The 15,809-nt window shown below is 44.3% G+C and overlaps 1 protein-coding gene across 3 annotated transcripts in view; it reads left to right on the top strand.

Annotated features, from left to right (window-relative positions):
- PDE8A (phosphodiesterase 8A) overlaps positions 1 to 15,809 on the top strand; it is a 117,089-nt gene that overhangs the window by 96,334 nt on the left and 4,946 nt on the right. For all 3 annotated transcript variants that reach the window (XM_032469012.1, XM_032469011.1, XM_032469010.1), the window contains 8 exons: positions 1,562 to 1,632; positions 1,883 to 2,047; positions 2,837 to 2,885; positions 3,125 to 3,260; positions 4,908 to 5,106; positions 8,294 to 8,511; positions 9,926 to 10,058; positions 12,575 to 12,742. In XM_032469012.1, the coding sequence (XP_032324903.1) occupies positions 1,562 to 1,632; positions 1,883 to 2,047; positions 2,837 to 2,885; positions 3,125 to 3,260; positions 4,908 to 5,106; positions 8,294 to 8,511; positions 9,926 to 10,058; positions 12,575 to 12,742 (1,139 nt within the window). The remainder of the gene's footprint in view (positions 1 to 1,561; positions 1,633 to 1,882; positions 2,048 to 2,836; positions 2,886 to 3,124; positions 3,261 to 4,907; positions 5,107 to 8,293; positions 8,512 to 9,925; positions 10,059 to 12,574; positions 12,743 to 15,809) is intronic.

The following is a 15,809-nucleotide window of genomic DNA, read 5'->3' as shown; positions in this document are numbered from 1 at the left end:
ATACCGAGTAGTGTGAAGTTCTTCTTCAGGAGTACCTTGGCTATTCTGGGTCCTTTGCATTTCCATATAACGTTTAGAAACAGCTTGTTAGTTTACACACACATGTGCAGCCTCCTGGAATTCTTAGTTGGGAGTGTCTTAAATCTATAGCTCAATTTGGAGAACATTGAAATCTCAGTAACACTGAGTTTTTCAAAACATGAGTGTGCTCTTTGTCTTTATTTAGGTTGTCTTTATTTTTTCTCAGCAGTTTTTCACATTTTCAGTGTATAAATCTTGTACATCTTCCCATTAGAGTTATTCCTAAATAATGATTTTTGATGCTATCGTAATTCTATTTTTTATTTCAATTTCCAATTGTTAGTTGCTAGTATACAGACATACAGTTGACTTTTGTGTATTGGCCTTATACCCAGTAACCTTGATAAACTTACTCCTTGATTGTAAGGGTAGTGTTTGTAGATTCTTTCAGACTTTACACACACACGGTCGTGACAATTTCTGTACCTTTTATTTCTTTTTTCTTAATTTACTGCATTTACAGTGTTGCTTGGTTTTTATAAGTATCTGTCACTTTCATTACATTTTTAAATGAGAACAAGTCCTTTTATGACATAGTGATAGAATAGTGGTTTTTATTTTTGGTCTAATTACCTTGTTGGGTAAAATGGAAAGTTGGCAACCATGTGCTGGTCACTAAAATTAGATTTAAGGAGTTTTGTTGGTCTCTGAAATTTAAAGCATTTGAGAGCCTCTGAGTTGGTTAATCTTGCACCGTGTTTCTCCTTGGGCCTCAGTTTGGTAAAATAAGATCTGACGCATCAGGCTGTGGAACAGTCTGTGGTCCTCAAAGGTCTTTGGTAAACAGCACTTGTCCTGACAGTGGGGCTTTCAGGGCGACACAGAGAACACTGTGCGTGTTTTCTGCCTGCCTGAACACTGCCCAGGCTTCTCCCCACCCCAAAGAAACTGGATCTTGACAGGAACAACAAAAACTTAACAGACTTTAAAACCTAAGATTTGTTGCCCACCTCACTTAAGGTTTTTACCTAATCAATCTAGATTAACCATAGCAGTAGAAGCACCAAAAGATGCCTTGAAAAACTGAACAGGAAATTCCTGTATTTCAGTTAATGGTGAGTTGTGTTTACTGCTGCTGCTGTACATGAAACAAAGAGCCTGTGTGGCATTGTCTTCAGGACGTTTTTACTCCTGGATCCAGCAAACTGAATAGTTATAAAGCCTTATTGTTATCAACACAAAAAGAGGCTAACTGTTTGGCCTTGACTTGCTAGATTGTTTCCTCTGTTTTCTCTCCGACCTGTGACCTCAGAGGTTCAGTCTGTGGGGACACGTGCGTCCTAGTGCCTAGAACTGAAGGAAGCAGTTGGTTAAGCCAGAATCCCAGGCTTGTGAGGATGGGAAGGAAGCTCACTGACCGTGTGTATCTGTAGTTCTTCATAATGCAGCTGAACACATGGGGCCTGGGGGAAGGAGGGAGCGGGACAGGTGCCCGAGGCTGTGCATGCTCTGATTTCTGCGTCACGTGATCTTTCCACAGTTTCCAGCCAGAGACGACACTCCTCCATGGCTCGGATACATTCCATGACGATCGAGGCGCCCATCACCAAGGTGAAAGTTTGTGGTCTGTCTCCACTGGGCGCGGAAGTCCCTTGTTCTCCCTGTTGACTATTTTCAGCAAGAAGAAACAGGGGCCCCCAACAACACTACTACTCCCCTAGTTATATGGAGCTGCCTCCTGAGGAGAGGATGTGTGACATGAACATTTTAACTAGCCCTTTAACTAGGTAGCAGTGAGCACTGTCGCCAGCCTGACTCTGGATGGCTTATGAAACTCAGGTCTTTTCTTTCCGTTCTGTAGGTGATCAATATTATCAATGCTGCACAGGAGAGCAGTCCCATGCCTGTGACAGAAGCCTTAGACCGTGTGCTGGAAATTCTAAGAACCACTGAATTATATTCGCCGCAATTCGGTGCTAAGGATGATGATCCTCATGCCAACGACCTCGTTGGGGGCTTAGTGTCTGTAAGTATACTTGACCAGGCTGCTGGCTTGATCCTGCTGTTGTTTGCTTTCTCAGAGGTGATCTGTTTATGGGCTGGCCTGCACAGAGCTCTTTGTGCATGGGGCTCAGTAATCTGAAGGGTAGAGCGGTTCCCAGGGATGAAAATGTCTAGCTGTGGTCTTGCCTATTTGAGACAGAGGCTCCTGCAGCCGGTAGGCAAAGGGAGAATGAGGGACGGGCTAGGGCCATGCCCCAGGGGTGAGGGGAGAGGAAAGATGAGATGGGGAGAGGGGCCCAGAGGGACTGGGGCAGTGGTCTGGGAGCAGCTCTCACCCTGAGAGGCAGCAGGGCGGAGTGGGGGTGCTTAGAGATCAAGGAGGACTCTGGTTTTCTAGAAGCCTAGTGTCCATGAGTGTGAGGAGGGTGGCAAGGCAATGGTGGGAAAGGCTTGAGAGCAGAGGGGCGTTGTCCCTAAGGAAGCAAACTGGTCTGAGCGCCAGCAGGAACGCTGGGCTTTGGGGCGTCTCTCAAGCCCGCCTCCCTGATGCTGCCCCCACCCCTGAGTTTTGCTCTCCTTCCCAGCGGCAGGCTGTGTGCTCTGGGGTGAATGGCCAAGTGCACGATTGACCACAGTGATGATCATAGGGGAGCCTTGGGGTGCGCTGGAGATGGTTGCCCTTAGCTGTCCTCTGGGACCCGCTGATCTGGGGTTTTCAAGACATAAAGAATAGTTGTGAAAAAGAAAAAAAGAGAGAGAGAGAGAAAATAGTTGTGACTTCCCTTTCTCTTGTTCCTTTGATTTTTATCAGGATGGTTTGCGAAGACTATCCGGGAATGAGTATGTTCTTTCAACAAAAAGTAAGTTTTTCCTTTTAAATTTTTTGGATCACTATGAATATTATAGCCAAACTTAAATGATGAAAATAAATTTTCCAGATAAAAGTTTTCAGATAATTTTTCTCATCAGTAAGAAGTTGTTACATCATGAAACCTGAGAAACAAAGCAACTGTCCCCTGAAGCAGCACTGTTCTCCCTACGGACCAGTCAATGCCAGAAAGCCTGTTAATTCTGTTCTCCAAATTACATCACTTTGCAGACCTTCAACAGATGTCCAGCACTATAATCACCCCCATCTCCCTTCATGACATCCCACCGCGGATAACTCGGGCCATGGAAAATGAGGAATACTGGGACTTTGATATTTTTGAGTTGGAGGCTGCCACTCATAAAAGGTGAGTTCAGGGGGCACTCAGCAGACAGAGAGCTTGATTCCAAAGGCTGATGTGGAGAAAGCCACCCAAGGAGTATGGATTCTGCCCAGAGCCACTCCTTGGTCAGGCTCAGGAAGGAGCAGCCAGGGCCTAGGCCTCAAGGAGGGGATCAGTGAGAAGCCAAAGGGAGTCCACCTGGTCACGATTTCCATGGAGAGAGCAAGCATGAAATTGAGCAAATGTCTCAACCTCTCCAGATAGCAGAGTTTTTTTTCCTATAAAATACGGGTATTAATTTCTCCTATAGATGATGGTATGTTGAGATAGTGACAGAGAGCCCCATTTAGAGCCTAGAACAAAAAATGAGAAAAAAACATTTTGTGGGAGGAGGGTATAGCTCAGTGGTAGAGTGCATGCTTAGCATGCATGAGGTCTTGGGTTCAATCCCTAGTACCTCCATTTAAAAAATAAATAAATAAAGCTAATCCCCCCCACGAAAGAAATAAACACATTTGATAAGAGCTGTCCCCAGATCTGAGTCTCTGTGTTGGTGACAGGCATGGGGACATCCCAAACTCCCATCATCCTGATCTGGGTGTCGTCACAGGTGGGATTGGGGTTTTAACTTCCGCTCTGTACTGTGCTGGAAAAGAGCAGTCAACCAAAGGGGTGTGGCTGGCTTGGCGCACAGGAAAGGGTGTCCAGACCTGATGTGAGCCAGTGCTGCCCTGCAGGAGGGCGAGATCCAGACCCTGGCAGACAGAAGGCAGCCGCAAGAGAGATATGCTCTGCCAGCCGTGGGATAACTTGTCAGGTCCTATCCCAGTCTGAGTGACAGTCCCCAAGACAGCCCTTGCCCTTTGCTCACGCTCACAGTAAGTCAATCTTTTGAAACATTCTGCATCCATGTACCCTACACGGGCAAGGACAGCAGAAAAGTGTATTCCCATGGTAAACAAATCTTCGGGCCCCTGGTTTACATACTAGTGACATTCATGTGAACTGGCCAAGGCAGGTCAGTTCCAGTCCTGTGAGCCCACCACCTCTGGAGACTGCCTCAGCAGAGACAAGTTTCTTGACCTTCCAAGCGGAGGCCAGATGCTGGGTGAAGATGACTTCTCAAAGAAGGGCCTGATTTGGTGGCCAGCTGGTCACCTCTGGGGAAACCTCCTCATACTGTAACACCCGCCTCCAGATTGTCAGCTCCATCACATGACATGTGACAGCATCTGGCTCACATGTGGTCATCAGGACCTGTTATTTTCTCCTAGGCTGGACATCTGGCCAATGACATAGGTCCAGCAAGTCCAAAGGAGAGGATAGGGCTCAAGGTGGTACAAGTTTAGCCTGGCATCATGTTGATTTGCAGGTGATGGGGGGACACCACCAGTGCAAGCAGGAGTCTGAATCAGGAAGGGCAGCGTGAGCACTCACCCCAGCCAGTGGGGAGTATCACATGAGTGCTCCGAGGTTGGAGCTGGGCTCCACCCAGGGTTGGCACGGGTGACCAGGAGAAAGAGCTGCAGAGCACCACCTGCACAGGTCCCACGGGGCTGCCCTGCACACACTCTGGAGTCTGGCTTGGGTTTGCTTGCTTAATCTGTTCAGATCCAACACTTTGCCTGTTTCTTTGCTTTGTTCTAATGCTGTGGGTGTTTTTCTCTGTAGGCCTTTGATTTATCTTGGTCTCAAAATGTTTTCTCGCTTTGGAGTCTGTGAATTCTTAAACTGCTCCGAGACAACGCTGAGATCGTGGCTACAAATTATCGAAGCCAATTACCACTCTTCTAACCCCTACCACAACTCCACGCATTCTGCCGACGTGCTGCATGCCACTGCCTATTTTCTCTGCAAGGAGAGGATAAAGGTGAGCTGTGTTTGTGCTCCATGCTTAACAGGCAGTGCGACTGCTCAGGAATGTCCCCACGTGTGTGTAGCCTGGCCCAGGAAGGGCGTGGCCACATGAGAAGTGGGGCAGGGGCTGTGCCGTGGCTCTGGGGGGTTGGCATGTTAATTCATGACATGACCCCAGCTCTTCAGTGGAAGATTAAGGAGCAGCATTTGGTCCCTGGGATGAAAGCCAGAAAGAACAGGATAGAGCTGTCTTTGGGGGTCTCCTTCTGAACCTACAGACAAGTTCAGTTCAGTCCCTCACTGTTGGATATGCCCCCACCCATCCCTCAAAGTCAGCGGGATTTGAGACCAAGTTCATTATCTTTGCCCAGCACTCTCATCCAGGGTTGCCTTCCCGGTCCAGAGTTCCAGGCAGATACGCAGGTCAGAAACCTGGAGTCATCTTCAGTTCATTCTTCATCTGGAGATCATCTGACCTTGCCTACTGCAACCCCTGAGTGTTCTCAGAATCATCTCCTCTGCATAATGCCCCCGCTGCTGTCCCAGGGAAGGTCCCATCATTTGTCATCTAGATAGTGCCAAACAAGAACCCCTGAGTCCTCTGCCTCCTAGGGAACTCAGTCTGACCATGTTGTTCCCAGGAGCAGCTTCCCATCTCCTACAGGACTTAAACTTGAAACCCCGGAGGATGGCGTGCACAGCTCCCTGCCACACAGGCCATGTTTGGGCCGTGCTAAACCCCTTTAGGGTCTGAAGCTCCTGCCCTTGACATGCTGCTCCCCTTGCTGGCTGGCTTCCCTCACATCCCGCCCTGTCCTTCAGGGAGCCACGTCAGCCGTCCCTGGACTCCCCTCCACCCCCAGTCCTGACTTGGGTGCCCTTCCTCTGTACTCTCACACCCTCCTGGGCATCCTCCTGATTTTGCTGTATTAGAAGGCCTGCTGTCCACTCCACTTGGACAGTATCCCCAGTGCCTGTCCCGCTCCATTGCGTCGTTGCAGCAAAGGAAGGGTGAGGACCACTGGCTCATTGGCTCCCTGAGGCTCCTAGTATCAGGAGCAGTGGCCACTGGCAGCTACAATGGCCAGTCAGAACTGGCTCAGGGTCTACCTGGGGGCCATTTAGCAGCCTTAGCTCCAGCTTTGAGGCCTCAGGAGCAAAGAGATGGGAGTAGGTCACAGTCAGGAGAGCTTCACAGAAGAAAGGGCCCATTCAAGGCATGTTGCTCGCTGCCCACTCCCAAACCAAGCTTCCTAAGAAAGCTTTCCATATTGTAAATTATTTCATTAGGGAAAATTTCAAAGCAGCAACTAGACTTGTACCGATTTGCCAAAACGTTTGTGTTATTTCCTTCAACATCTGTCATAAAATAGCAGAGCGGGTCCAGGGAGCTCTAGGTCACGGCCATTTCACGTTTAGAAGTATATGTGGGAGCAGAAAACCGAACCACTGGGTTTGTATCTAAGAAAACAGGGCCTTGTGAGTAATGAGAGAGACAGCGAGGCATCATTGCCTGATGTCCTGGCATCTGGGGCAGCCACATGGTGGCCAAGCCCAGCCCTGGCAGTCAGGCAGAGCGGGGGGACTGCCTCCCGGTCCCACTTCCCCATCTGTGGCCTGGGATTGGTGTGTGGAGGAGAACGATGTGAAAGGATGTTTCTGGCTCACGGATGCTGGGCGGATGTTGTTCACTCCTCACCCTGAAAGCAGCCTGCTCAGAGCTGGGACTCTCTTGCCCTTTCTCTGCTCCCTCTAGTTTTGTTGTTGTTTGAAGAAAGATCATGACTAAGACTATGGATAGAATAAGGGTCCAGAGAGAGGACTGTTTTTATCAACTATGAAAACAAATGGCAGGGGAAGACATCTGGGTCAATGTGGTTCAGCAGATGAAGACAACCTGATTTCTGCTGTAATTTACTTGCTTTTGAACTACTCTATAGATAACATACAAATACATATTCAGAAAGCTATCTTAATTTTTAATAGCATTTATTGAGATAAAATTCACCCAAAGTTAAAACTACTGAATTTCAGTTTAAATATAAGACTGATTTATAAGATATACACCTTCTTTTCAAGTGTCTGCAAAGTATTTCCAAAAATGATCTTATACTAGGACATAATGAATGTCTTGATAAACTTCAGAATTTCAAAATTTTCTAACTACAACAAAAGCTAGAATAACTAAAGGTTAAATTTAAAATGTCAGCTGCTACAAATAAGAAAATATTTTGAAAAATTTGGGTATAAACAAGGAAATAAACCCCCAAGTAACAGACTATTTAGAAAACAAAATGAGAAATCTATATAACAAAACCTATAGAATGAGACGAGCAAAAATCCCAGATGGTTCTTTGGCTAGAATTTAATTTTCTTGGTTATTTCAAACTAATCAAGAAGTACAGAAATACACACATGTGAAATGGAGAATGACAGAAGAAAGTACCGTACACTTCAGTACTAACTTAGAAGCCTTAAAATGATGGTTCCTTAGAAAAAGGGAAGGAAGGAAGGAAGAAAAAGCTTTAAATCAAAGTAATGCTAGAGGTAGAAAACCAAAAGAGGTCAATACCATGGAAGGAGTTTTTAAACTATCAACTAATTTCTTCAAAACTTGGCTCCTGACCCAGATGGACAGGTGAGTTCTTTAGCCCTTTAAGGAATTTTTCCATGTTACATAAACCTTTTCAAAGCCTTGAAAAAGGTGGCAAACTTCCAGATCATTTTACCAAACTCAAAACCCTGACATCAACAGATAGCACCGGAAGGGGACAGAAAACTAGAGACCAATCCCCAGTTAATGTAAGTGATGCACACCTTAAACAATTATTTCTCTTTTATTTAATAATTCTAGTTTATGTTGGTCTAAGTCAGTATTTCAGACTAAGGACCTTTTTTTGTGATGGGTCTAGAGACAGACTGGCTGAGGAGGTGACTCCTGTCTGTTGAGGACCCCCTGTATCGTGGTAAGTCCTTACCTTGTGTGAGACTGAGAACCAGATAATGTTTCCTAATAAATGTGCATAAAGATGTCACTGTTTCTGAGTGGAGACAGGACAACTAGATTTGCTCAACAATATGCTTTTCTCAGAAATCCTAAATATTCTTACCTTAATAGTAGGGCAGAAAGAAAACTATACAAGAGGCTTCCTTGCTTTCAATGCCATGCCCCAGTTTTTTTAAAAATCTCTGGTTTTCAGCAAACTTTAGATCCACTTGATGAGGCCGCTGCCCTCATTGCAGCCACCATTCACGACGTGGACCACCCTGGGAGAACCAACTCCTTCCTGTGTAATGCTGGCAGCGAGCTGGCCATCCTGTACAACGACACTGCGGTGCTGGAGAGCCACCACGCGGCCTTGGCCTTCCAGCTGACCAATGGAGATGACAAATGCAATATCTTTAAAAACATGGAGAGGTAAGAACAACGACAAGGAAAGTATGTTTCCTCTCTCTCTCTTTAAAACAATTTTATTAAGATATAATTCATACTATACATTTCACCCAGTTAACATGTACAGTGGTTTTCACTATATTCAGAGGTGTGCAACCATCACCTCCCACAGAAGAACCTCCAACTCAATGGCAGTCCCTCCCCACTCCCCTACCAGCTCTAGGCAGGCAGTCACGGATCTACTTCCTGTAGATTTGCCAGTTCTGGGCATTTTGTATAAATGGAAGCATCCCCAGTATGTGGTGTTTTGTGACTGGCTTCTTTCACTTAGCGTGTTTTCAAGGTTCAGCTCCTTTGTGTCTTGACGTTTCCAGACAGCGAAGTGTCAGACTGACACCGTGAGCCCTTAGAGATTCAGGGGAGACGTCATCTTACGTCTCTGCCTGCAAGACTCCACGGTGCCCAGCAGACTTCTCATCGCTAATTATTCAGTCCCAAGTTCTTTCACAGCACTTACCACATTTTAAACTAATCACTTCCACCATTTGTCTAATGTCTGGCTCGATTCTTAAGCTCTGTAAGATCAGTGCCGTGTGTGTTTTGTTCACCACTGTGCCCTTGGTGTCTAGTGTGGTTCCAGGCTCATGGCAGGGACTTAACAAGTATTAGATGGCAGAGTTCTGTCATGAGGAATACTGACGGGGAATTTTAAGGAAAGTTTTAAACTCCTTTGCCATGTTTCAGAATATTATAGGCGGAGTTAAAGTAGGCTTTGTTCTTAGTTGCTTGTATATACACCAGTTATCTCTGGAAAAATCCACAGGACCCTGGTAACTCTGGTTGTCTCCAGGGAAAAGAATAGGGTAGCTGGAGCCAAATAGAGAGTTCAGTTTGTACTCTCTGTACTTTTTTAATTTGGGGGTTTGCATCCTCAAAAAATCAAAATTTTATAATAATGCAGTAAAAACAAAGGCTGGAGGAAGAGGTATCTCAGCTTTCAGAAGGTCTGCCCTCTGTTGTCTGGGCACTAAAATTGTTGGATCTCAGGGACCCTCTGGGTGGAGTAGGTAATTCATAACCACAGGTCTGTCTTCATTAAGAGCTGGCTTTGTTCACCCCTCCTGTGTCCCGTCTTATTTTATCTAAGAACTCTGTGCCTTATGCTACAGAATGACAGCCACATGAACACTGTCTCTGTGCAGTCTTGCCCATAACCTTCTGGTTTTAACTTTTGTTTGGGTTCTGCTTGCTAAAGGCGATCGAGGCAGTAGCCTACAACTTCCACGTTCTTTTAAAGCTTGCCCTGCTGCTGACTACCGGTGCGTCAGAATTTTAGCCGCAGTGGACACGTATCCTAGGTTAACAGCTTGTTTTCAGGAGCACGTCTCCGGTCTGGATCAGTCACCTGCAGCAGCCTCTCGTTTGTCCTCTGAAACAGGAATGACTACCGGACCCTGCGCCAGGGTATTATCGACATGGTCTTAGCCACAGAAATGACAAAGCACTTCGAGCACGTCAACAAATTTGTCAACAGCATCAACAAGCCCTTGGCAGCATTAGAGGAAAACAGGGTAAGGGAACTGATTGCAAAGGGAGCCTATGTTTGGGGCCCTTATCCCTTTGTGTTGTGGGAAAACATGGGCTTAGGGTATCCTGAGTGTGGAAGGGTTCCCCGCATCGGGCTCACTGAATTTAATTTCCACTGGTTAAAACAATTATTTAAAGTACAAAAACTTGGCAAAGAAATATAGGACATACAAAAATAGATATGAAAACTCTGAAGAGAGGGTCAAGTTTTAGATAAACTAACTTTGGATGGGTGGACCATTCCTTTAGTCCTTTCTCAACAGTTGTCCCCTTCCCCTCTTCTGGAGCATTCTGGGGTCAGCTGGAGCCTGAGACAGCTCTCATCAGCCGCTCCCACTGTGCACATTCTGCGGTAGCAGCAGCTGTCCTGTTGGTCTGTGTCACAGGAGGGTGGGGGTGGGGAAGGATTCTGTATTTTCGACCACAGGGATGATATTACTGTCGCCCCGCATTTCTGGACTTGAAGCGTGAGTCAGAACAACTTCCTGGCAAGGAGAACATTAAGCCTCTCGGCAGGCAGGAGCCCACAGCTGAGGAAGCAGACCGATCTGAGTTCCCTCCCTACTTCTCCTTTCCCTTTCCTTGTAGAGTGAGCGTAACAGAGCTCAAGGCCCAGGACTGAAGGGCAGGGCGCGAGGCAGGCATGTCATCAGGGATGCTTAGATCCAGGTTCGCTGTGAGAGCAGCACGTAGAGAGCATGCTTTTTCATGAACCCTTGTCCTTTGAGGCCCACACGTCTGCCCTACCACCTACGGGGTTGCGCTGAACATCCCGGCTTCAGCTCTCAGCCTTTTCCACATTCCTCCTCCCCTACTCCTGTCACCACGTTGTGAGTCTTTGCCATGCACAGGGGTGACTTACCCATTCAGACTAGGATCACAATTCCTTGAATTCTAACTCTGCTTTACTTCTGCAACTCACTTGTTTGGCCCTGGCCTTTGTCTGCCCCTGGCTTTCAAGCTTATTACCCCTTCACACTTGTTCCTGTTTAACCTGATCTGAAACCTGTTGAGAACCTCTGCTCCCTTCACCCTTTCCTCTTCTCCAGTTTTGCAGCCTGCCTTTCACTTCACTTCCTTTCCAAGGACTTTCAGTGCAGAGGCACCCACACCAGCCTCTCCATCCTGGAGAGGGCAGGTTACTGCCTGGGCCACTGCTCCTGGCTGACCCTACGCCCAACAGAAAGACACCACATACCTCATAGACTTGGTTTCCTCCATCTAGTCTGGGCAGTTCCGAGACTCAGCTGAGTCCTCTGTTCCACTTCATCTCTTGTCAGTTCTTGGGATTACCTGAGAGACGAATCAATATCCAGTGGGTCAGAGCAGGGACAAAGTATCATGAAAGAAAATCATTTCCAGCTGGCAGCACTGAACTGTAGTCACACATCTGAAGAGAGACAGGTCAGCTCAAAGCTGGTTGGCGTAGGAAACAAGGAGAAGTAGTGAGGACACTCCCCTTGTCCATTCTGGCACGCTGCAGGGACTGGGCAGCCTCCATTCAGGCTGCCACCTACCCATCTTGATGGTAGATCTGTCCCCACTGACATGGGACCATCAGGCCTTCTTAGACCACTGTGACTACTCATTGAAATCACATGACTGACTCCTTTGGAAAGTTGCTTGATGGGCAGAAAATCAGAATGAGGAGAGGCTTGCTTGTGTCTTTGCCCCAGTACTCTCTTCCAACCTGAATTTGCTTCAGAGGGTCCATTACACCATGGATTGAGAATCCACATCTGGAGGGGTTCCTTGTAAGTCAGACAGCATGTGGTACCGTGAGTGGACAGAATTCAAAACAAAAGGTAGAACTTGGGTTCTTATCCTGGCTCAGCTGGGTAGCTTTGGACCAGTCTTTTCACTTCTTGGAGGCCCAGTGTCCTCATCAGTAAAATGTAATAGTAAATAATACTATTTTTTATGTTTACCACAAGACCTTCTTGTGAGTGCAGATCAAAAGAGAATGACTAAATCCTCTGTACCCCATAAAATGTTAGGGCAGTGTGTGGGAGGTATCACGGTATCAGACACAGTCTTGGCATCCTGACAGCTCATCCTCAAGATCATACCTGGGACAGGGCTGGGCTGGGGATTGGGTTGTGAGAACAGAGCCCTTGCTGGACCATGAGACTCTTTTTGTCATGAGGGTAGAGAAAACTTATTTTTTCAGTGAATATTGAGTTGTTACCAAGGAAGAGCGATAGAAATGACAGAACAGAAAGGAAAGGCAACTGTGAGAAATAAATAGAGTGAGACAAAGAGCCAAGAAGAGGGGGGAGGGCAGATCTTCCAGCCTCCAGTGCTACCCTCTGCTCCTGGGTCCTGCGGGAGTCCCCCTGGGCCTTGGTTTTCTGCTTTGTAAAGTGAGGGACCGAGCTCAAAGCTCAGGGTATCCTCAGCACTGTTTTGTAAGACACTGAATTTGTAAATCCTGGACAGTGCCTTACTGTGGGTACAGGGGGACACATTTTGATTGCTTTGAATTCCACTTATGTTTTAGGAAACTGATAAAGATCAAGAAGCCATAAACACTATGCTTAGGACTCCAGAGAACCGAACTCTGATCAAACGAATGCTGATTAAGTGTGCTGATGTGTCCAACCCCTGCCGACCCCTGGAGCAGTGCATTGAGTGGGCCGCACGGATCTCAGAAGAGTATTTTTCTCAGGTAAGATGCAGCCTCCTAAGTTTCCTAAGTAAGAGAGAGAAACACCCTAAGAAGTAATTAAAACTAGGAAGCAGAGTTCTAAATGGAATTCTGTCCTTGCAGAACACTGCTTGTATTACAGGCTTACTGAGTAATGAGTTCTGTTAGTTCCCCCTCATCTGAAAATGTGTTCTGTTTTGCCTTCATTTCTTGCAAGATATTTTCACTGGATGTTTGACATTTTCACCTAACAGCACCTTAAAGGTATGATTATACTGTTGTCTCCCCTTCATATTCTCTCTGGGTAGGAAAAAATCCTTGTGAGATAGAAAAAATTAGAAAATATAATGGCTAAGTAGAAGATATATATACACATATAGATTTAGGACACCCAGCAACTCCTAACCCATACCGAGGCACGTCATAGGCAAGCAGCTATAAGATAAAAATTTTTGAAATCACAGAGAACAGTTACTCTCATCTTTTATGCCTTCATGTCAGAAACTATGAAGGCCAGAAGACACTGGAACAACATTTTTAAAATGCTGTCACCCTAGAATTTTATATCCAATGAAAATATCCTTAAAGAATGAAGGCAAAAGAAATGCTAAAGGAAGTTCTTAAGGCTGAAAGGGAATGACACTAGATACAAAGTTGGATCTTTAGGAAGGAATGAAAAGCACCAATAATGGTAAGTAATAAAAACCACAGTGAGATATCACCTCACACCTGTTAGAACGGCTCTTACCAAAACGATTAAGAAGTAAGTGTTGTCGAGAATGTGGGGAAAAGAGAGCCATTGTGCACTCTTGTTGGGAATGTAAATTAGTGCAGCCATGATGGAAAACAGTATGGAGATTCTTCAAAAAAATTAAAAATGGAAGGGGCCGTGTAGTAGCCCAGTGGTAGGCTGAGTTGAGCAGGCATGAGGTCCTGGGTTCTATCCCCAGTTCCCTCCATTAAAGGAAAAAAAGGAACTACCATATGATTCAGCAATTCTACACTAACCCAAAAAGAGATACGCACTCCCACGTTCATTGCAGCATTACTTACAATAGCCAAGATACCGAAACAACCTACACATCTGTTGGCAGGTGAGTGGGTAAGATGATGTGGGTGTGGGGAGGTCTGTGTATACACACACAGTGGAATATTATTTTTAAGAAGGAATGAACTCTTGCCATTTTTAAAGGCTTTATGTTAAGCAAAATAAGTCAGGGAAAGACAAATACCGTATGATGTTACTTATATGTGGAATCTTAGAGAACAGATTTGTGGTTGTCAGATGAGTGGGTGAGGGTGCAGAATTGATGAAGGGAGTCAAAAGGTACAAATTTCCAGTTATAAAATAAGTCCTGGGGAGGTAATGTACAACTTGGTGATTCTAGTTAATAATACTATACTGCATATTTGAAGGTTGCTAAGAGAGTAGATGTTAAAAGTTATAATTGTAAGAAGAGAAATTCTGTAACTATGTTTGGTGACAGATGATTGTGGTGATCATTTCAGCATATGCAAATATTGAATCATTATGTTGTATACCTGAAACTAAAAATGATAGAAAGCTGGGTAACTATAAAAGATTTTTTCCTTGTAATTTCTCTAAATACGTAGGACTATTTTAAGCATGAGTTATAGCATGCATTGTAGAAGATACAGTTGCCCTATCTTATGGCTACATATATTATAACATAAAGGATGAGGGAAAGTAAAATGGACCTACACAAATCCAAGATTCCTACATTTTTTACCTGAAGTGTTGGTTATATCCTTCACTTTTCATTCTACTGAGCTAATAATACATTTAGTAATCCCTAGAGCAGTGTAGCTTAAAAGCTAATAGATATAACACAATTCTAAAATTTATTAAATTATACAAAGGCAACAGGAAAGGAGAAATAGAGGAACAAAGAGAGGAATAAACTGAAAAAAGTAAAATGGTAGTTCTATAACTCTAATCATATCAATACTTCTACATTAAATGTTAGTGGACTAAACACTCCAATTAAAAGATCATCAGGCTGGATTTTGAAAAAATAATACCAACTGCATGCAGTCTACAAAAGACACTTAAAATATAAAGGGTAGGTGCAAAGTAAATGGATGGAAAAAGATATAGCATGCAAATTCTTAATATGAAAAGCCTGGGATGGATAGATCTTAGACAAAATAGTCAAGACACAAAATAATACCAGAGATAAAGTGGGACATTTCAAAATGATTTAAAGTTCTATATAGGCAGACATACTAATCATAAATGTCTATGCATTTATTTAATAACAGAACTTCTTGACAGAAGCACAGGGACAAGTGGAATCATAGATTTTAATACTCATTTTCAGCAATGCTAGAACAACTGGATTAAAATATCAGTAAACAGATAATCCAAACAACACTATCAGTCACCTTACCTTAGTTAATGTATATTCTGCAGCAGACTTACAGTGTAGTGTTTTAGAAGTATTAAGTGCACGATATGTTCACCAACATACCATATGCTGGAGCCAAAGAAAAGATTCAGTAAATTTAAAATAACTGAAATCATATGGAATATATTCTCTAGCCACAGTGGTGTTAAATCAGTAACAATAAGGTACCTATGTAAACACCAGACATTTGGAAATTGACAGCACATTTCTAAATAAACCATGGGTCAGATAACAAAGGAGATTAGAAAATATATAGAAATTAAATGAAAATATATTAAAATTGAGATGCAACTAAGAGTGATTAGAGAGACATTTATAATTAGAGAAAGCACTAAAGTTAATGACTTAGATTTCACCTAAACTAGAAAAAGACAATGTAAACACAAAGTAGGAAAGAAAGAATAAATAAAAGCAAAAAACAAAGAAATAGAAAAGAAACAGTAAAAAAAAAAAATTACAAAGCCAAAAGTTGATTCTTTGCCAGAATTAACAAAATCTGTGAATACCTAGCTGGAATAATCAAGAAAAAGAGAACACAGATTACCAATATCAAGAATGAAAGTATTGTTGCAATAACTGACAAATGAAATGGTCAAATTCCTTGAAAACTACAATTTACCAAAACTGACAAGATTAAACAATAACCTTAGAAGCCCCAT

This window comes from Camelus ferus, chromosome 27, assembly GCF_009834535.1.
Source record: "Camelus ferus isolate YT-003-E chromosome 27, BCGSAC_Cfer_1.0, whole genome shotgun sequence".
NCBI classification, from domain to species: domain Eukaryota; kingdom Metazoa; phylum Chordata; class Mammalia; order Artiodactyla; family Camelidae; genus Camelus; species Camelus ferus.
The sequence above is the reverse complement of the archived record's forward strand: the minus strand, read 5'-3'. Positions and strand labels throughout refer to the sequence as shown.